General features: G+C 47.5%; 1 protein-coding gene and 1 long non-coding RNA gene across 6 annotated transcripts in view; one reads left to right on the forward strand and one right to left on the reverse strand.

Annotated features, from left to right (window-relative positions):
* Positions 1 to 10262, reverse strand: part of LOC134170241 (uncharacterized) — a 34110-nt gene extending 23848 nt beyond the window's left edge. The window contains exons 1-2 of one of the 2 annotated variants that reach the window (XR_009967169.1): positions 7721 to 10262; positions 7460 to 7595 (exon numbers count right to left, since the gene is read on the reverse strand). This is a non-coding gene — a long non-coding RNA (uncharacterized LOC134170241). Of the gene's footprint in view, positions 1 to 7459; positions 7667 to 7720 lie in introns of those variants that run through there. The other variant, XR_009967170.1, reaches the window with a different exon arrangement.
* Positions 6292 to 20227, forward strand: NR2F2 (nuclear receptor subfamily 2 group F member 2). 4 transcript variants are annotated; one of them, XM_062631473.1, is made up of 4 exons: positions 6292 to 6309; positions 6734 to 6795; positions 14791 to 15318; positions 18538 to 20227. In XM_062631473.1, the coding sequence occupies exons 2-4, from the start codon at positions 6753 to 6755 to the stop codon at positions 18810 to 18812; spliced, it is 846 nt and encodes a 281-aa protein (XP_062487457.1). In that variant the 5' UTR covers positions 6292 to 6309; positions 6734 to 6752; the 3' UTR covers positions 18813 to 20227. The 4 variants fall into 4 exon arrangements, with proteins under 4 accessions (XP_062487457.1, XP_062487449.1, XP_062487430.1 ...); XM_062631465.1 differs by lacking the exon at positions 6292 to 6309 and having other exon boundaries at positions 6393 to 6795; XM_062631446.1 differs by lacking the exons at positions 6292 to 6309; positions 6734 to 6795 and adding an exon at positions 11173 to 13000 and having other exon boundaries at positions 14770 to 15318.
* The last annotated feature ends 316 nt before the right edge of the window (positions 20228 to 20543 follow it).

A 20543-nucleotide genomic window follows, 5' to 3' on the forward strand; every position in this document is an offset into this window, starting at 1 on the left:
ATTACAGCTCTACCATGGGCAAGAAGCTCAAGAGATTGCTGCTGGTCCTAAAGATGGAGGTTGCTCTGCTTTCTGCAATAGCTGACGTTTCTAGAATGTTTCATTTCCTCCACGTTTGGCAAGAAAAAGAATTATTTGAAAATACAATAAAATAACTCTGAAACGGTATAAAGGGAATGAATTGTCTCACAAATCCCGTGCGTTTATGAACCTCCTAGCGCATGGGAGAGAGGAAAGTTCCCTTTCCATTTTTCCTTTGGCTCAAACGAGGCGAATGAAGGGAGCACAAATCAGTTTAAGCCTTTCCCCACCACCACCCCAAGTCGGATCGATCCCTCTTGCAACCCCCTTATCCTGACCTCCCTCCCCCAAACGCATCTCAGCGCCGTTCACCTTGGGCCAGCACCGGGCAGGGAAGGGTTAATGCAGCCAAGCTCTTTGCGACCTCCAGGGTCAGACTCTTCCTATCTGCAATCTAAGGAATTAGGTAAGGAGGTTATAAGATTATAGTGAAAGGAGTTATAGGCCCTCGTAGCCTCACACCTGAACATATTGGGCTAATCCACTGGGATTCTTAAAAATCGCTTCAGCTATGGAAAACTGTTAATTAGGCTGAGTCTATCCCGAGGTTTCCTGTTGCACTGGTGATCCAGCCGAGCTGCCTGCACTCTATAGGTTCACATGAAATGCTCTTAATATGCCTATTTTATTTTTTTCCCTCCCTTCTCCACCACTAAACCCAGCATCAGTCACTGATTTCGGGGCGGGGGGGGAGGGGAAAGGCAAATTTGGGGTGAAATTCAACCCAAGAGATGCACAAAAGTCATTTTTCCCCTCCGGTCCCTGAGCCCTGGGTGCCCGGCAAGGCTATTTGCAGCTGTTTCTAACTTCAGTGTTTGTTTACAGTAGCAAAATTAGCACTTAGAGGAGAAGTGAAAAGCTGCTTTCACATCAGTTGTACTCCTCGGTTCCTAGCTTTAGATGCCTTCCCTCGCTCCCAGCCATCAGCATCACTTAAAAGTGCGGCTCAAACTTTCCCTCTCTTTGGACTTAGTTCTCTGCAGCCGCATCCTATTTTCTGCTAAAGAAAAGCATGCAGAGAGAAGGTAGCGGTTGAGCACGGCCCAAACATCAGTGACTAGAGAAAAAACAATGGAATAATAACAATAATAACCCCGAGCATCTCTTAAAGAACATGTTTTAACGTCGCTTGGCAAAGCCCTGCCCTGCTCCCAGCTTTATGCCCTTTGGCACTGAGACATTTGCTTGTCTCCAGCAAAGTTTTGTTTAATCCGCCGAGACAGCCCAGGGCTGTACCTGAGCCACGGCTGAATTGCTCCCTACGACCGATGAAATCCTGCAGCAGCAACTCCCCAACTCCAATACTTAATGCACGGGTTGGTTTTAGCCATTTTTTTGCCATTTGCGGAAACGCTGATTATATTTTTTTTTTATGCCATTTGTGGTCACCCTCGAATGGCAGTAATCTGTAGATTACATATTACGAGCCTTGTCATTACGTGGATAAAATGAGGTGGTTAAACGCTAAAATCCATTTTACTCACCACATTTGCTTGGGGAGAGTGTTAGGGGGGAGAACAAACTTACAGGAGAAGGATTTAAAGTCCTCGCACCTGAGGTGGATGTGCCCTCGCTTCTGCTGCTTAGAGACCTCCCTGCCTGGTGGGCACCGGGCTGGAGACCCCCCAAACTTCACTTCGAAGCCCGTGTACTCCAGCCCTCGCCTTCCCCTCGAGGCTTTTGTCCCCATTTTCGTGGTGTCTCAGCATTGCTCCACAGAGCCGACTTTGCTGTGCCTCCCCTGGGTTTGCTCTGTAGCATTTCTAGGCTCCCACTCGCCAGCTCTCCCCCCGTTTGCCTCTTTCATGTGTGTCCCTGATCCCTCTCCAGCTGATGTGGTTCTCTAGAAATGTGGGTCTTATCCCGTCACTACCTTTGCCGGGACTGATTAGATATTATTTTTTCATTGGCTCTGCTACAATGGGTTCCTCCCTTTAATCTCTCGATATATTTTCCCCCTCCCGGTATAACCAAATCCATGAAATTCGCAGCCTCTCTCTTTGACACGACTGGCTCGTCTAATCACTCCATATCGATTTCCCTAACTCTTTTCATCCAGCTGAAGACACATCTTAAAACACTCCAAGCCAGAGTGTGCTCTTTGCTTTATACACACTAATAAAATGATTTACCCTTTTCTCTCTGCTCTCCTCACAGGAGAAAATCGTTCAAGCCGCGGCTATTTGTGTGTGATCAGTAAATATTTAGTGTGGCGACATCTTCAGCTCCTCTCCTGATCAATACCCAACCCAACAGGAGGTGGACTATTGTCCGGGTAGTGACTTGCTGAGATCTCCTTTAGATGAATTCTTTGCCCCCCATACAGTCTGTTATGATTTATCCTAGAAGGGTAACCAGTAAAGAGAAATTGAGGCTTTATAAACGGCCGTTTCTAACCTGTCTACCGTGACATTAAAGCACCTAAGCTAGGAATGGGTTATTCCTCCTCGTCTCCCTTATCCCTTTGATGGGTTAACACAGCTCTGAGTATCACCCCGGGCAGTCGTCACCCCGCTGCTCCACACCCCCGGCCCCTCCAGCCAAGCCTAGTCCTGTCCCTGCTGTGCAATGTCACGATAAAGAGCCGATTCCCCGATTCCCTGCAGCATCTCCGGGCACCGGGCTCGTCCCAGGGCTCTGCCCCGGCGGTGGGTAATGCAGTGCCCGAGGATGGAGGGTGCCCCGGCGACTTCCAGCCCACCTCCCTCCTCCTCCTCGCATCCCGCTGTTCTCCCTGACCCAGGATCAGGGTTGAGGCAGAGCGATGGGGGGGGGGCGGATATCGCCTTTTTTGTTTGTCTGTTTAGGAGGGAGTTTTTTGAACGACATGGAAAATCTACAGTGAGGGGAAAACATATACCGACGGCAATGGAATATGAAACAGAGAGGAGCTTAAAGCCCGGTTCCTGTGGTTAACCATACACCAGAGCTTTCCCAGGGTGATAAAATGGTCAGAAAGAGAAGTTCCTCTGTGTGTGTGCGAGTGTATGTTTTATCCTGATCAGTTATTTCACTCCTGGGAAAGCCTCTGCCTCGAATAGGAAATATTTCCACATGTAATTACCCCAGGAGTGTGTGTTGTGTGCCCACTGGTCTCGGGTTAGGTGTCTGTGCAGCACACTCAGGCGAGACCGCTATGCCTTGGGTGCCTGATGCAGGGCTGGGTGCCTCTACACAATAGATACAGGGTTATATCTGGGGTGTGTTTGTGTGTGTGTTCTTCCTCACATCACGTCCTGGAGCCTACAGAAGTGCCCAGCTATTTATTTTATTTCCGTGTGTGTGCATTTGCACATAAGCTATGGGCTGAAGGCATTTATCTCTGTAAATGTACATTGCACGCATCCGTGCTGCATAAATATATGGCTGTGTGTTACAGATGTGCTACTGTTATTCAAATCTAAACCCAGATACATCCACCTGTTAACTTTGTTTAGAAACCACTTCCACTAATGGCTTTTCCCTAACTTATTCAGTCCGTTACTCGAGTATAGGAGGCAATGGAGGGGAAAAATCCATATGAAACCCTGCTTACAGCCTCTCTTGAGAGGACACTTTACACACCTTGCCTAGACAGGGCTCCTATAGAGCGCTTATCTCTCGAATATATCTTTATACTAATGCATACTTAATTGGTCTGTCTTGACTGTCCATATAAAACAATTTAATTAGGGTGCTTTCTGCTTTGGAAAGAAAGAAAGAAAGAAGAAGAAAAAAAAATCTGCCCAGCATTTATTGTATTTAGCACCAATACAGGCAGAAAATGTTGCACAAGTTTTTGGTTGAAAGAGCACCTATGTGTCCATTGAAGGGCGTTGATCCGAAAAGACAGAGAGGACAAGTAAAATCGATTTGAAGCAACCCTCTCTGTCCCTTTCACACCATTCAGACACTCCATTCCTTCTAAGACAAAGACCCAGCGCCTTGGGAATGCTGGCAAGGGGGGGGAGAAAAAGGAGGAAAGGGAAAAAAAAAAAAAAAGGAAAAAAAAAAGAGGCTTCAATCCCCCCAAGCAAAAGGGAGAGCTCTGAAATTCCTTCATATTGCTGTTATTTACGCCCCAAGATATGTTCAACTCCAGCATTTTCTTCAATTCGGCGTCTAACACTGCTGCAGCAAGGAATGTCCCTGGAAGGGGAGGAGGTAATTATGGCTATTAGTGCTGCGAGCCCAGCCTCAACCTTGGTCACTAGCAGGCTTTTAGGGTTAAAATAGCCCTCACCTCTGACCCCTGCGGAGCAAAGTTGTAGCTATCGTCACAAGTTGGGCCAAAGTTTTCAAATCCAGGGCTGGGCAACACCGGAGGGGGGGAAACTTCTCCCTGAAATTATTTTTGGTTGGGATTTAAATCATCTTTAGTCTATTTAATTGCCTTTCCCTCCTCCTCTTGCCAAACAATCCCTTTTTTTTTTTTTTTGGGGGGGGGTGTTGTCGAAATGCCTTGCTCCCACTACCTTTCCCACTGCTCTTTCCATTTAGGTTTAATTTGGCAGATTGTTTTCAAGCATGAAAATGGTTATCATCAAACTGAATTACTAGGTTGTCTTTTCATCCACGGATCTCAAGAATTAAATGGGGGTCTGGGGTGTGGGGAGAGATGTCTCCCCTTTAGGCTTTCCACACCACGACCCGCTCAGCTTTACAGCAAAAAAGAGGGTTTGGAAAAGGGGAGAAAGGCTGAAAAGCTTGAGTTGGTCTCTTGTGTTTCCTGTGCACCTTCACGATCCTCCTCTGCAAAGGGAGATTTTGGAAAGGAGAAGTTGGGGGGGGCAAACTGAGGAGGGGAGAGAGCCCACAGATGCAAGCACCCCTCTGGCAATAATAAAAATTCATTCAAGTGGGCTCTGTCTCCATCTTCCATGTACTGATTAGACTTAACAAGAGTGGAAACTTGTGTAGACCATATTTATGGTATTAACGAGCAGTTAAAAGATTTATCCTTCTTCTGATCAATATTGCCCGGGCCCGGCCCCCCCACCCCCGGCCCGGCCCTCCCCGAAGGCTGCGATGACGATCGTCTTCCTACTTTTTCATCATCGCGGATCGAGGTGGCAAAACCCTTTTGTAATTTTCATTAGCCCAGTAAACATGCAATTAACATGCAGCACTGTGGTTAACTTAATTCCTGTTTTAAGGCAAGGACAAGCAAGAAATGGAAGAGCGTTTGTTCCATTTGTCAAGTATGACACACTTCTTACCCTAACAGTTCCTTAAAATAAAAGCTCGGCTCCCCACCACCACGACCACCACCCCTCTTTCCAGAAACCCCCCACACTGATACACACACACACAAAAAGGAGCAGGAATCCATTAGTTGGAGAGTATTCTCCTGCCAAAGGCGGTATAATGTATTCCAAATTTTCCCAAGCCCTCACTGTACCGGGGTCCCGTCCCCCCCCCCACCCCACCCCACCCCGGAGAAAGGGGGGCTGATGAGCTGATATTTCTCCTAGGTTAAAGATTCAGCCTCCTCCTAACCATAATATATATATATAAATAAAATAGAACTAAACGTGCTTCCCATGTCTAAAAGTTGCCATGTTTGTGAAGGGGGTGGGGGGAAAAAAAAGTCTCCAAGGGTTTCAATTAGCAACAAATGATTATTGCAACGGATTTTTGGTAATGAAAAAATGTGGAGTACCTCTTGCGAGCTGGGATCTCAGGGGCAGTGAAAGAGAGAGAGAGGGGGAGAAAAGGAGAGAGAGAGAGAGAGAGAAAGAGATTGCTGATTAGCTCGGATTCTTTCCCAACTTGCTTTAGCGTGTGCTTGCGTTCCCTGCCGACCCTACACAGGACACTATATATTTTTTCCCCTCCGGTGCATGTGTTGATAGTTCAGCCTGTAGTTGTTTGCGGTTGGCTTTTTCTTTCTTTCTTTTTTTTTTTTTCCCTCCTTCCTCTTTTTCCCCCCTTTTTTTCTTTTTCCTGCAGGAGGGGGTAGGTGGGAAAAGGAGGGGGTGAGGGGAGGGGGGGGGCTGAAATCAGTCGCATCCATCCTACCCCCACAGTCATTAAGTTAGAGATTTCCCTCTCTTATCATTTTCTTCCTCCCCAGTTGGAAGGGTGGGTTGTGAATATTTCCCCCCCCCCCCCCTTTTTTTTTGTGAAGTCTCGCCTTTCCAGCTCCAAACAAGGTGTAGCGAGACGCTCTTCCTTCTAAGGAATGAAATGAGACAAGGATCACTCAAAGACATCTCCTACCTTGGGCTTGGGGATTTTTTCTTAAAGGCAAGGCGCACATTCCTAAGCAGCTGTGTACAAAGCCCCCCCACCCTCCACCCCCCCGAAATCTTGTCTGTGTAAAGTTAGAGTGTGTCCAGGATTTTTGTGGGGTGGTGGTTTTTTTCCTCTCTCCCAAGGCTGATCGCTAATAATACATCGAAAGCACTTCCCTTTAGGTTGTGGGAAATCTCTTCCCTTCACCTTGCCTCCTTTCTCCCCCCCCCCCCCCCCCCTTGAAGGCTGTAACTTTACTTTTTTTTTTCTCTCTCCCTTTTTCTTTTTTTTTTTTTTTTTATCAGTTTGCACAATCGCTTAGATAAACACCAAGAAGGAGACTTCTCTTTAATTACCCAACGCACATCTTTCTGGGGGGCAAACAGCGGTCTGATTATTTTTTTGTTGCTTGTTTGTTTCACCTGCCAAACTAAAGGAGAGGTAGAAAAAGGAAGATGCAAGCGATTTGGGACCTTGAACAAGGCAAATATGGTTTTGGTATGTTTACTTCTAGTTTTTTTTCTTCTTCTTTGACACTTTTTTTTTTTCGGGCAATGTGTTGTGATTCTTGTGTTTCTCTTTTAAGGAAAACAAAAAATCAAAAAAAGCAAATGTTAGCTAACGTGTGTCTTAAACGATCGTTTCTAAGGTTACGTGGGTTGCTCTGAGGAGGGGAAGAGGGGAGGGGGGCAGACCCAAGCTGGTGGAATTGCAGCACCATCAGTTAGCACGTCCTTTAGCTAAATAAAGCAAAGTAGCAAACAAACAAACAAGCGAACAAACCCAACGACCGGAATTGCTTTCCAGGTCCGAGGCGAGGGAAAAGCTCCTCAAAGTCATTTCCAAAGCGGCGGCCGGGAGGTAGAGCCCGGTCCGAGCCTCCCTTACCCGGCTCCGGGAGGAAAGGGAGGGGGGGGGAACCTGCCCTGGAGGGTGGGAATGGGGGGGAGAAACAAGGCTCTTAAGTTAAGTGATAGGTATTAAACTGCACGGAATTATGTCGCCGGGTGCAGCTGGCAGCGTTTATTTAGGGGGAAAGAAATAAAATACTAAATACAAGCGGTCAGTGGGGAAGGTATAGCGCCGAGACCCCCCTCTCCCCTCCGGTCCCTTCTCCGGCTGAGCAAGTACAATGGGGTAAAAAAAGCTGGAATATACTCACCATCCGAAGGTGTGGTTGGCAGTTCGGCCGAGGCTTTAAAGCAATTATTTCTCCTTCATTTTTTTTTAATGGATATTTTTTAAAGGATTATCGCAAAAGGCGTAGATGTGACTTTAAGCAGCAAAAGTGTTTTGCTCTGACAGCAGCATGCGAGGCACGGTTCGGCGTTTAAAAAAAAAAAAATCACAAAACAGGATTCTCCCTCTCTTCCCCCCCCCCCCCCCCCCCCCCCATTCCTTTACCACTATCCCTTAAAAATACCTATTCGGTGCAGCGCTCGCAGAAACCCTGCTGCAGAAATCTTATAGTCCGGTCTAGGAGTGCCCAAGCCAATTAATTTAAAATCCTTAGGAATTAATCAGATTAAAATGTACAGAAGTTTCATTCTCGTACGCATACGTGAGCCAAAAGTCGTTTCCCTTTAAGAGATCCTTTTCTTTTAAAGTTGAATTTTAGGCAGATAAGAGACTTACACTAGGGGGCAGCCGGATACTGTACTTGCTCCAATCTTAAGCAATTTTTTTTCCTCTCTCACAGCATATGCTCTGATTTAGCACTGTAAATTTTTCAGAGGACCCAACTCTGACAGCCCCTGGTGATTTTCAAAGTACCACAAGCCAGTGGTTAAAAATTGCATTGACTTGGAAGTTCAGAGGCACACAATAGGAGCCACTTTCCCTATTCATGGAACTTCAGTGTGGTGGAAGAGAAAAACACACACATACTACATTGAGGGAGAAGAGGAATTCATTGAATTCTGTTAGACGTAACTGCTTTCCACTGAGTTCAGAGCGAAACTCGGTATTTATTCGATGCTGTATTCATATTGCGATTTAATCTAGAAAGAATTAGAGGACTGTTATGAAGCTTTCTGCCAGGAAAGCAGCTTCCCCTTCTTCTCTATTTTTTTAAACCTAAAGATTTACACCGGCTCTCTCCCCAACTCTATTTTAGCAAAATAAATCCTTCCACTCCCTCTCATTAAAATAAATTTACATCTGCAGTAAAATGGCAGGAGGGATGCGTTTGTTTATTTGGGAAACCAATACGCTCTTACTTTTAAAACAGAGCGTTCCTATTGTCATTAGGCTGGGAGAAGGACGGTGGAGAATGTCCCCCTGCTCTGCGAGGCGCTCAGGTTTCGAGGATTATTGAGCGAAATTAGCTGCAGTTCATTTTTACATTCATCTGTTCTGCCTCAACCCACTCGCAGGGGTGTTTTCAAATAAATAGCAAAGCATCTAATGGTGCTAATAGATAGTTATATTGCTCCATCCCTCGAAGAGCAAATAGTTAATCTGGGGCATTCTTCATTAATGCTTGAGCAATCAGCGTATACGGCGGCTTTTAAGCGTGTATCAATGGCTTTTCATTTTTACGATCCTACGTTCAAACTATTAATATTGTCCGTCCTGTTAAACCCGCTTTCTCTTCTGATTTCTACGTTTGTTAAGACGGCGTTAATGTAATTTTTTCATGTGGTGAATTAATCCTGTTTACTTTGTCAGGTTTGAGGCAGGAAAGGTTGGTGTTGGGCTGGGGTTTCGGTTTTTTTTATTATTATTGTTATTCCTCCTAAAGAAATTCAACATCAGCAACAATCTGTGGCTATTCTGTATTTTGAACGCCCACCCTCCCCGAAAGGTGACCTCCTCGGCTCTGGGTTATTTGGAAATCATAAGGCAGTTTCCCCACATTTTAACGGGAAAAGATTCCTTTCCCCCTTTCTGTCTTTCCAGTCGCTCCTGGTCCCTATTTCGGGGAAAGGTCGGGTTTGTTCTGTCAGGATCAGTGGGAATGCTGCAGCCTTGTCTTTGAAATTGAGCCGCAGCCTATCTCCGTTCGGGGGGTCTTGGTACACCAGGTTTCCGAGCAGGACACTGTCAAGTCTCTGTGCCTTTTTACAACTTTCCAGTCACCTCAGCACCTGCGGCATTAGCCACATATATTATTTCTGCTGCAGGAGGAGGGGGTGTGCATGTGGCAACATGAAAAAGTGCGTGTGAGGAGGTGAGGGGCAATTAATTCTTTGCGGAGGGGTGCCCAGGTCTGTGTCCCCTCGCCCGCACTTGGCGGCCAGCTCGGATGGGAGCGTACGGTGTTTGCACTGGAGGAATAGTCCGGCCGGGCTTTTATCCGGCTACGTTAACGTGTTTTCTTATTTATCTCTCCGTCCCTTCGCTTGTCCCGGTGTCCTTTGGCCATTTTCGCGAGGAGATGAACCCCCTGTCCCCGCTCCGCTGTCCGGTAGCTCTGTTCGGAGGGAAATAAACAACTGTCCCCGTGTGCTGAGACCGGTTACCGGTGCTCCCGCTGGAGCATAGGGCTTGTGTTACCGTGTCAGGGTACGTGTGACCCAAGAGAACAGAAAAAAGGGGGGGAAAGAACACACAAACCCCCCAAATATAGTTGAAAGGCTCGGGATGAGCTGCGCTATAGCGATGCCGTGGAGGTGGCGAGGGAAAGACACAAGCAGCACACGCTGCGAGGTCTTTCCGAGCACAGGGCAAGGGAAAGACGCTGTCTTGCGGGAACCGCGGTGCCTCGGCCGCGGCGGAGAGCCCGGGGCGAACGGCGGAGCCCCGTTACCCAGCCGGGGCCGTGCTGGGCTAGCGGCCTCTCCCGCACCGCCGGGCCGAGGACACGCAGCACGCTGAGTGCGGGCGGCCGGGACAAGCGCAGGTGCCGCCGCCGGTGCGCCCGGAGGGAGGCCGAGCTGGGGGCAAAGGCAACGCCGGCCGCGGCGCGACCACAGCGGGCGCGAGGCGCGTACCTGAGCCGCTCAGCGCCGGCGGAAGCCGGACGGCGGGGCTGGTTTTCACTTGGTTCTGTGCAGTTTTACCTCAGTTTCGCGTCAGACCTCTGATTTGCACCCGCCGCCCCCTCACGACCCCCGAGGCCGTGCCCCGCCGGGCGGCCCCAGGTGAGGCGGCGGCGGCGGCCGCACTCCACTCCCGTCTCCGAGCTCGCCTTAACCCCTCGCCCCAGCGGGAAGAGGGGACGGGAAGGGCAGGGCGAGGGGAGCGGGGTGCGCGGGGGGACACCCAGTCCCCCGTGGCGGTTGTGGTAGCGGTGGCAGCAGCGGGGCGGCGCCTGCCTCTAGGACCGCGCGGGCGGCGGCGGCGGCGGCGGCGGCCATGGTTTAGGCCGCGCAGGAGGCGTCGCGGCCCAATGAGGGCCGAGGGGCGGGGCGCGAGCTTTTGACCAGTCAAACGCCGGTCGGGGTAAGGGAGGTGGAAGGAAGGGGAAGGGAGGGGGGGATGTGTGTGTGTGTGAGTGTGTGTGTGTGTGAGGGGGGGGGGTGGTTTGCGCTGCGCCTTATAAGGCGCGCGGTCGCCATGGCAACGCGCGCTAAGTTGCAGCAGCCGTGTCAAAGTTCACTCTCCCGCCAGCGGGGCGAGCGGCCGGCGGGGAGGGAGGGAGGGAGAGAGAGAGAGAGAGAGAGAGAGAGAGTGAGCGAGCGAGAGAGAGAGAGAGAGCGCGAGGGCGCGCGCGCTCTTTACGGCTCCGGCTCGCCGCTACGGCCCACGCGCCGCCCGCCCCGCCCCGCCCCTCCCATTCCGCGCCGGTGGGGGGGGGGGCAGTGGGGGCCGGTGGGGTGGGTGATCCCCCTCTTCGCTCTTTTAATTGGGGGGGGGGGAGAGGGTTGTCGCTATTTCCCCCCCGCCCCGTTCCCCGCGGTGGTTTTTTCTCCCTCCCTCCCTCCCCGGCTGAGGAGCGATGCTGCGCGCTGGGTTATGATCCTTCCCTCTCTCCCTCCTCCGCCTCCTCTTCTTCTCCTCCTCCTCCTCCTCCTCCTCCCGCTCCCCTCTTTTATCATCCTGGCTGGCTGGGCGCTGCTGTGCTGGCGAGTTGACTCCTTCCCTCCCCCCCGCCCCGCGGCCCCCCTCCCCCCGCCCGCGCCGTGAGCACCGGCGGCGCGGAGGCGAGAGCCCACTTGCGAGGCGGCAGAAGCAGCATAAGGCAGCGCGGCGGCGGCGGCAGCGGCAGCAGCACCCGAGCGGCGGCGGCGGCGGCGGAGGGGACACGGCGCGGCGGGAGCGGCGAACCGAGGAGCGAATAAACGATCATAATTAATAATAATAACAATAATAATAATCAAAACAGAGCGAGGAGAGGAGGAGGAGGAGGAGGAAGAACAAACCCAAACAGCCAGCCCCCCCACCCCCGAGCCCAAAAGAGGGAGAGACAGAGAGAAAGAGAGCAGCGCCCGGGCGGAGCGGCGGAGAGGAAGAATTAAAGCGAGCGAAGGAGGAGGGAGGAGAGACAGAGCAGAGAGAGAGAGAGGAGGAAAGAGGAGGAGGAGGAGAAAGAGGAGAGGAGAGAAAAAAAAAAAAAGAAAAAAAAAAAAAGAAAAGAGAGAGCCCACAAAAACAAAGCGATCGCGGTTGATGTTGCTGCTGCTGCAAGCTGGACTTCCAAAAACTACGGCGAGACCGGCCGCCTCTCTCCGCGCCGAGAAAAGTCTCCTCCGCAGCCGCGCGTGGTTTTTTCCGCTGTGTGTGTAATCTTTAACCTTTTATTCATTCTTATTTTGATGGCTTTCCTGAATGGCTGACTGCGAGCTTCCCTGGACCTGGCCCCCAGACACCCGCCTCTCCTCCTTCAACTACTCTGCTGCAGATCAGCTCTAAGAGAGAGAGAGGGAGATCTTTGAAGAGATTTTTTTTTTTTTTTTTTTTTCTCCTCTCTCTCTCTCTCCCCCTCTCTCCTTCCCCCCCTTTCCCCCCCCCCCCCCGTCCCAAACCCCCCCACTACCCTCTTTTACTTCGCTCTCCTGGAGCCCAGACAATCGACTCGCAACTCGCCCCCCCGCACACACACCTCCATCGCCCCGTGCTTCTGCACCTCCGCCGGTACCGGGAGATCCCCCCCGCCCTGAGCCTCCTGAGAGGAAAAAAAAACCTAAGGAAACAACAAAAAAAAAAAAAAGAGAGAAAAAGGGGGCAAAACAATAGAAGAGAGAGGGGGGAAGAGAGAGAGAGGGGAGGAGGAGAGAAAAAAAAAAAAAGCAGAGAAAAAGACTGCTGCAAAGCTGATCTGACCAGCAAAGCAAACAAACTTTGAAAATAAAGGGGGAACAGGAAGTTTGGCAACGGTGTCCCATAGATATGGCAATGGTAGTCGGTGCGTGGCGAGACCCCCAGGACGATGTGCCCGGAGCTCAGGGAACGCAGCCTTCGCAAGCGCCGCCGGTGCAGGGACCCCCGGCCGGGGCCCCGCACACCCCGCAGACCCCGGGCCCCGGCGGCCCCCCCAGCACGCCGGCCCAGCCCAACCCGCCGAGCCAGCAGAGCCAAGGAGACAAGCAGCAGCAGCAGCAGCACATTGAGTGTGTGGTTTGTGGGGACAAGTCTAGTGGCAAACATTATGGCCAGTTTACCTGCGAGGGTTGCAAGAGTTTCTTCAAGCGGAGTGTAAGGAGGAATCTCAGCTACACTTGTCGTGCCAACAGGAACTGTCCCATTGACCAGCACCACCGCAATCAGTGTCAGTACTGCCGCCTCAAAAAATGCCTCAAAGTTGGCATGAGACGGGAAGGTATTGGGATTTCATTTGTTTTGCAATTTTTTTTTTCACTCGCTGCGTTTTGGGTTTTGTTGTTCTCTCTCTCTCTTTTTTTTTTAATATATATATTTATTATTATTTTTAACCTCCCTCCCCAAACCCAACCAGAACCTTTCCCTCTCCCACCCTCCCCCTCACCCTCAATAAACAGACAGAAACTTTCTCGCAATGAAAGAAAGAGGTGCTGGGGAGGGTGGGCAGGGGCTCTTGCATGCTCTTCTCCCGCACTCGTAATTGATTTGTGTTTGTTTTGATTTTGCTGATGGAGGTTTATTGGAAGTGGATTTTTAGTTTCACGCTGCTTAGGAGCGAGATGAGGATTCTGACGTGTGGTTACTTCATGTTTCCTCCTGCATGCTCCGAGTTAGCTGCTCCGGGCATGTGTATGTGTGTCTCTGTGCGTGTGTACACACACAAGAGATGCACACACAGGCGCATATATATGTATATAATATATATATATCCTCCAGCACCCTGCCTTAGATTGCAATTTTACACAGGCGGTTCAAATTACTATTACAATGGGACTCACCCTACCGAGGCTCTACAGCACTCCACTGTGGATTCCCAGCTGGATTTTTCCTTTAAAAATACATATACACGCACATCTTCGTGCGTGTGTGTATGTATATATATGTATATTGCCGTTTGCCTGCCTTTCCTGGTTGTTATTATCCCACTTTTCCTTTCTTCCTCTTATTTTCTCGTTCCACCGGGAGAGGCAGGAGGGGAGTTAGAAGGGGAGGGTGGCGGGGGGGGAAGGAAAGAGCAGCCCAGAAGTAAGTGTGGGGTGCTCGGGTCTCTGCAAGTCGAGTCTTTGTGATATAAAATTAGACGGGAAATGTGAGCCTGCAGTTTTCCAGTGCGTGCTCTGTGTCTGGACGCTGCTATGTAGGTTAAGGGTTAGGGGGCTTGGGACTTGCTGGGCTTCTCTCTTTGTGTTTCTGCAAGAGTAACTAACCTTGTAATAGTGGCGATAACAAATACAAATCAAGCACATTTTTAGGCGTTCTCCCTTCTTGCCGTCTCTCTGCCTCTGAGCCCTTTTCCTCTCTCCTTTTTCTCTCGCTGTCACCGTGTAAATTTATTAACAAAATGAAAGGCCCACTTTCCATGGGCAGCAGAGGAAGGTGCCTTTGGATCATGCCCCCAGCCTCGCCAGGGGATCTGCCGGGATGTTGAGGGGTGATGTCGGCTCCTTTGGTATTTTTTTTATGAGGGGGGGTGTGTATAATAACACCAGCAACAATATATTCAGTGGGCGAGAAACGCGTGTGGGACCAGCGCCGGGGATTTTGAACTGAAGTGCTTCTCCCCTCTTCCCCTCCCTCCTTTCCCATCCTTTTCCCCTAGCCCCAAATCAATAAGCTGGTTGAGGTGTAATGAAGAAAAATACCCGGGCACACAAAGACGTACCCTGCATCTCTTGAAGGAGGGGAGGCGGTGGAGGGATTGGGAAGGGGGGAAAGAACCGGCTTGTGGTGTGTTTTGGGAAGTGAATATCTCGGGCTCCTGCAGGCAGTCCTGGCTGAGCGGACAGCATTGCTCTGCTCTTATTGTTGCTTTGACTTGACCCGGGAGCTGCAGAGCCTTAAAGCAGGGGTACGGGCTGAACTCTGGCTGAAAAAAATGCATGTTTCCCTCTTAAACTGACTTGGTCCGGTGTCACACGAGCACGCACAAGCACACAAAGCAGGCTGTATTGGAACCGATGGTCGCAATTCAGATATTAATAGCTGTAGTTTCTTCTTTATTTACTGCAGCGGTCCAGAGGGGCAGAATGCCACCCACACAGCCAACTCATGGTCAGTTCGCCTTGACAAATGGGGACCCTCTCAACTGCCATTCCTACCTATCCGGATATATCTCCCTTCTTCTGAGAGCAGAGCCCTACCCCACCTCCCGCTTTGGCAGTCAGTGCATGCAACCCAACAACATCATGGGCATCGAGAACATTTGTGAACTGGCAGCTAGGATGCTCTTCAGCGCGGTGGAGTGGGCCAGGAATATCCCCTTCTTCCCAGACCTCCAGATCACAGACCAGGTGGCCCTCCTGAGGCTGACCTGGAGCGAGTTGTTTGTCCTCAACGCTGCCCAGTGCTCCATGCCCCTCCACGTAGCTCCGCTCCTGGCAGCTGCCGGCCTCCACGCTTCGCCAATGTCTGCTGACCGAGTGGTCGCCTTTATGGACCACATACGAATCTTCCAAGAGCAAGTAGAAAAACTGAAAGCATTGCATGTCGACTCCGCAGAATATAGCTGTTTAAAGGCCATAGTCCTCTTCACCTCAGGTAGGCAGCATTTCTTTGCTCTTCCTTTTTCCTCCCCCGGGCCCTCCCCGAGAACTGTTTGCTCTTCCAAAGTGTTATTGCCTGACACCCCACCACCGCTCCCTGCTCCCCAAGAAGCGGCGCGCTCTCTTTCCTTTTAGGATACGGTGCCCTGTGGTCTCCCCTTCAGGGCCTCGGATCTGAGCATCCCATCTGTGCGGGAGTGCAAAGTAAAAATAAATTAAGAAATAAAGAAATAAAACACACACAGACACACAAAATAGGCCACCTAAAGACACCCCAACCCTAGCTGAGTAATGCTGGGGAAAAGGGGGCTTGGGGAGAGGCACCCATTCGCCATGAAAGACCGTGCTTTTTCCATTGAAAAGAATATTTTATTTAACAGTATAGCTCTGGGTTGTTGCATTTAATGACACGCATCTGAACAGCAGCAAAATCTGTTTGATGTTGTTAAATACAAGTCGTCCTATCAGTGAAAACACTTTAAAAAAAAAAAAAAAAAAGAAAGGTGAGCATTTTATGGGCAGCCAGGAAGGGGAAAAAAGCCCTGCAGGATTAAAAATTGAATTAAAAAAAAAAAAGAAGTTAAATGCACAAAGCTGAGTTTAAAATATGTTCCCTGCCATCCCATAAAATAAAATAAATCAACTTTCCAAAGAGCTGTCTCTGATTTAAACAGAACGTGGCAGTGAGCAGTTCTGTGTCATTTAAGCTAAGGGGAAAAGTTTGCATTTGTACCCAGCAGGAACTGCAGGCTCCAAAACGAGTAGCGGGTGCGAAAAGATCGTTACCATAAGTAGACAGGGATAGTATGGAAAAGTAAGAGGCGAGTGGAGCTGCAGCTCCGCAGTGTAATTCCGGAGTGGCACAACCATGCCTCTCCCGAGGAAAAGACCTCGAGGTGTTTCTTAGATAATCAAAGAGAAGGGGACGGGGGGGGGGGGGGGAATACGTGTCAACTTTTGCTGCCTAGAAATAGTGCATGAGTTATAAAGCAATAATTGAGTGCGTTGTGAAATCTAATTAGCTTGCACTAGAGTTTAACCTGGGTGAGTAATAATCCTGATATTAACTCTGGAGGCTAAATTTTTTTTTTATTCTTATTATGTTTTTTTAAGCAACAAAAAAAAAACCACTCCTCTGCTCGCTAATTTGTGCAATACGTTATCTCAGATTGCTAACTTTAAGGCTGCATCGGCAAGCCAGTGTGCTGGAGCCCTAGAAGTTTTGAGGATTAAGTTTAAAAATCCATAGATTTCTTCTGTAACTCTTTGGAAAGCTTGGGAAAGTGGCCACGCGATAAACATATGAATGGAAGCAGGACCTGTAAAATAATTACTCATCGGAGTTTTTTAAAGCCTGATATCAGGAAACAGGAAAAAAATGTAGTTTATGTGGGAAAAGAAGGGCTCACAATCCATTCCTTGTTGTGTTAAAGGGGGTCTGGGGAACGAAGTCATTTTCTGGACTTTGTCCAGGTTCTGGGTCGTGACCTAAACTTCCTTTTATATATTATTGCTTTACACATAAAAAACTTCTCCCTTTTTTTTTTCCCCCTTTTTTTTTTTTTCCCTCCCCCCCCAAATCACTCGTGCTAAAGTCCTGAGGTGATCAATGAGCAGGGCGCATGGAGCCATAGGGACACAGGGATCCCGAGTGGGAAGGGGGAGGACATGGGGTGCTCACTTCATTTTTTTTCCCTATCGTTTTCTAGGATGCATTTTCCTCTCTCCCTTGCACAGCGAGGATCCCACACACGCTCACATCCTTCCCCAAGCCCCTTGCCAGCTCACACTCACACCGAGGAGTTTATTTCCAATCCTGCCTTTTCTCCCAAATCACTTATTTTATTTTTCCCTTTTATTCCCCCCCCCTTTTTTTTTCTTTTTTCTTTTTTTTTTAGCCTTCTGAGAAAACAATCGTCCGATCCTGTCGTAACTGTTTAATTTATTACTATTTTCAAAATGTGAGGCCTGGCGTGTAAATTGCCTCCCAACTAGATAAACGTTTCTTGTTATCTTGATTCTGGGGGAGATAGCCGCATGCAAGGGAAAAGAAATAAAATAAATATAGGGTGATGCCCGCAGCTCCTGCAGCACCCCAATAACACAGTCTGATGTAAAGCAGACGCAGATAGATGCATATAATGTTTGCTGCAGCCTCTTTTAAGAGGAGGGAGGGGGGGGAAATCTGGGTTCTAATGACTCGCAGAATATGCATGTGTTAGCCCTGCGCCTAGGAAAGCCACAGGGAGGTCAGGTCACAACCTGTGCTCTTTCAGCACAGACGTCTCTGATTTAAAGGGAACTTATTGTATTTTAGCGTATCAGGGAAAAAAAGGGGGAAAAAAATGTCCAGACCCTATCAGGGAGTTTTCTTCTTGTAAGGGCCTTTAGGTTTAAAAAGAAGAAGAAGAGGGAAAAAGAAAAAAATAGAGGGGGGAGTAGAGAGGGGGGAAGAAAGAAAGAGAAAAGAAAAGAGGGGGGAAAAGAAACAGCTCAAATGAACAGAGAGATCACAGTTTGCATGGCTGCCTCTGAATAGGCTAAACTGACAAGATCAGTTTTAAAGGGCCACTTAAATCAGTTTCAAAGACTGAAGAAAAACGCGTTGTCTTCTTTGGGGGAGAATCTGTTGCTGGATCCGGGGCGCCATTATCTTTGGCTGGGCCAGTTTTTGATGATGATGATGATGATGATGATTATGATTTCTATCACTATTCTTACTACTCCTTCTCATCACATGGGTAGGCTCTCCCCAATTATTTTCCAAGGAGAGGGGAGAAATAGTGGCTCCCTCTCCCCCCTTTCGACTCAAGCCTTCCCCGCCTTCCCCCAGCCTTTTCCCCCTAAAAATATAGATGCACAAAATTCCGCTTGGCCAACACCTCCTTGTCAGCCCCTCAGGTCTGTCGTGCCATGAGAAATCTCCACTCTGGGAGCTGGGCTCAATCCTAAAGGAGACCCTCCAGAAGAGAGAGAGAGAAATACAACCCCACACGCATGCACAGAAAGAGATTGTCCCTTTTGGTAAAACCTACTGAAACTGGGGAGCGAGGTGATGGCGCAAGATCTACGCTTAATTCTAGCCATTTAAAAAAAGATCAAATTTTAAAAATTCTAAAATAAACCACTTTTTAATCTGATGATTGTTTTCTTTTTTTTCTTTCTTTTTTTTCTTTTTTTTTTTTTTGTTTTTTTTTAATACACTTTCTTCTAGATGCCTGTGGTCTCTCTGATGTAGCCCATGTTGAAAGTTTACAGGAGAAGTCACAGTGTGCTTTGGAAGAGTATGTTAGGAGCCAGTATCCCAACCAGCCAACACGATTCGGGAAGCTATTACTACGTCTCCCCTCCCTTCGCACTGTCTCCTCTTCTGTCATAGAGCAATTGTTTTTCGTCCGTTTGGTAGGTAAAACCCCCATAGAAACCCTAATCAGGGATATGTTACTGTCTGGCAGCAGTTTTAACTGGCCTTATATGTCCATTCAATAAAATATTTGAGAGAAAAAATAAAAGAAAAAAAATCTTAAAAAAAAAAAAAGAATTAAAAAGAAAAAATTGAGAAGGGCGATGAAAGAGAGTGAAAGGAAAGCAAATGACATTTGGGTTCTGGTTGTTACTTAAATTTCCTTCTGCTAAGAAAGGATGTAAAAGGATGTTACAAGTTTGCTAAGAGAAGACAGGAAAAAAAAATTAATGGACTGTGAATTAAAACAAAACAAAACAAAAGGAGAGACTGTCAAATGAACTTTTACAGAATGCATTAAAAACTCCCGTGTCGTTCCGAAAAAAAAACTTGCTACTTCTCATTTTTTGTAAAAAATTCAAAAAGAACGAGAGAAAGAAAAAAGAAAGAAAGAAAAAGGAGAAAGAAGAAGCGAGGAAGCGATGTTGGGCTTTTTCTTTTTTTCTTTTTTCTTCTTTTTTTTTTTTTTTCTTTTTCTGGGGTAAACTTTTTAAAAAAATCTCGCTTAAAGTGCATTTAAAGGAAATTTGGAGAAAAAAAATTAGCAGAACGGAAGAAAGTAAGTCTTTTTTTTCCAAATTATTAATTGTCCTATGTGTCTATGTACCTATAGCTGTTCTTTTTTGTATTTTTCTGGTTTCAAACCAGTTTATTCTGTGGTTCTATAATAATTTTTGATATAACCTTGGCTTCTTTAAAAAAAAAATAAACTGTGTATCCTTAAAATATATGTTCTGAAAGAATTAAAACTGAGTCCATGAAAGTATCATAGGAAGAAAGGAAAAGAGAAAAAAAACCCTCAACAACACAATGATGGAAGCGCACTTAAGGTGGTGACCCAAAATCTAGCTTGAAGCTGAGAGAGCTATAATTATATAGACCTGAATGAACCACACGTGTCATATAACTACCCCCCAATCTAAGTTTTTTGATATTTCGGTCAGAAAATGAACTGTGGGGATTTATTATAGGTAGAAGGAATTTGTGTCCAAGACACATTACGGTTTTTGATTTAAAAAAAAAACAAAAAAAAAAGGAAAAAAAAAAACCAAACCAAGCAAAGTGAACTTTTGTAATTTGAATTGGGTTCCACATAGTTCATCATGAATTGTTATTAAACTCCTCTATCTGTTTGTATATTTGCAAGCCCTTTGTATTATAATAATTGTTGATATTTTCCCTTTTTAAAAAATACCATTGAAATCAGCATGACAAAATAACACTGTTGGCACTTATAGATAACGTGATTGATTCAGTATCTTAGAGTTTACAGTTTTGTGTTTAAAAAAAAACTGAAGGTTTTTTTTTCTTTTTTTAAGTGCAACATTTCTGTATACTGTAAAAGTTATAATAACTGAACTGTTTGGTCGAGTCTTTGTGTGTTATATTCCAAGGAAAATTGAAAGTATTCAGAAATTAAAATATTATTTGATATCTGAAACTTGTTTGGCTGTCATAAATGTCTTTCAGAAACCGCATTACTTCTCTCTAGTTTGCAGTCATTTAAGTCCATAGGCGATTGATTTGTTTACTTGTCACAGTAAGTTTGTAGCAGATGTATTGTAGTCTATTTACCTGTTTAATTCCGGGATGGGGGCGGAGGACTTAAGTTCGTGGTTTATCTCTGGTTTTAGGAAGTACTATGCTGAAATGGTAAACCATCAACCCCCATTCATCTAATCCTCCTGTTAATTAAAAATGGATTTTCTGGGGTAAAAAAAAAAAAAAAGGCCCTTATTTTTGTCACACTTAAGTGC

The sequence above is a fragment of the Pezoporus occidentalis genome, unplaced genomic scaffold (genome assembly GCF_034315485.1).
Source record: "Pezoporus occidentalis ecotype Australia unplaced genomic scaffold, CSIRO_AGI_Poc_V1 ctg11, whole genome shotgun sequence".
NCBI lineage: Eukaryota > Metazoa > Chordata > Aves > Psittaciformes > Psittacidae > Pezoporus > Pezoporus occidentalis.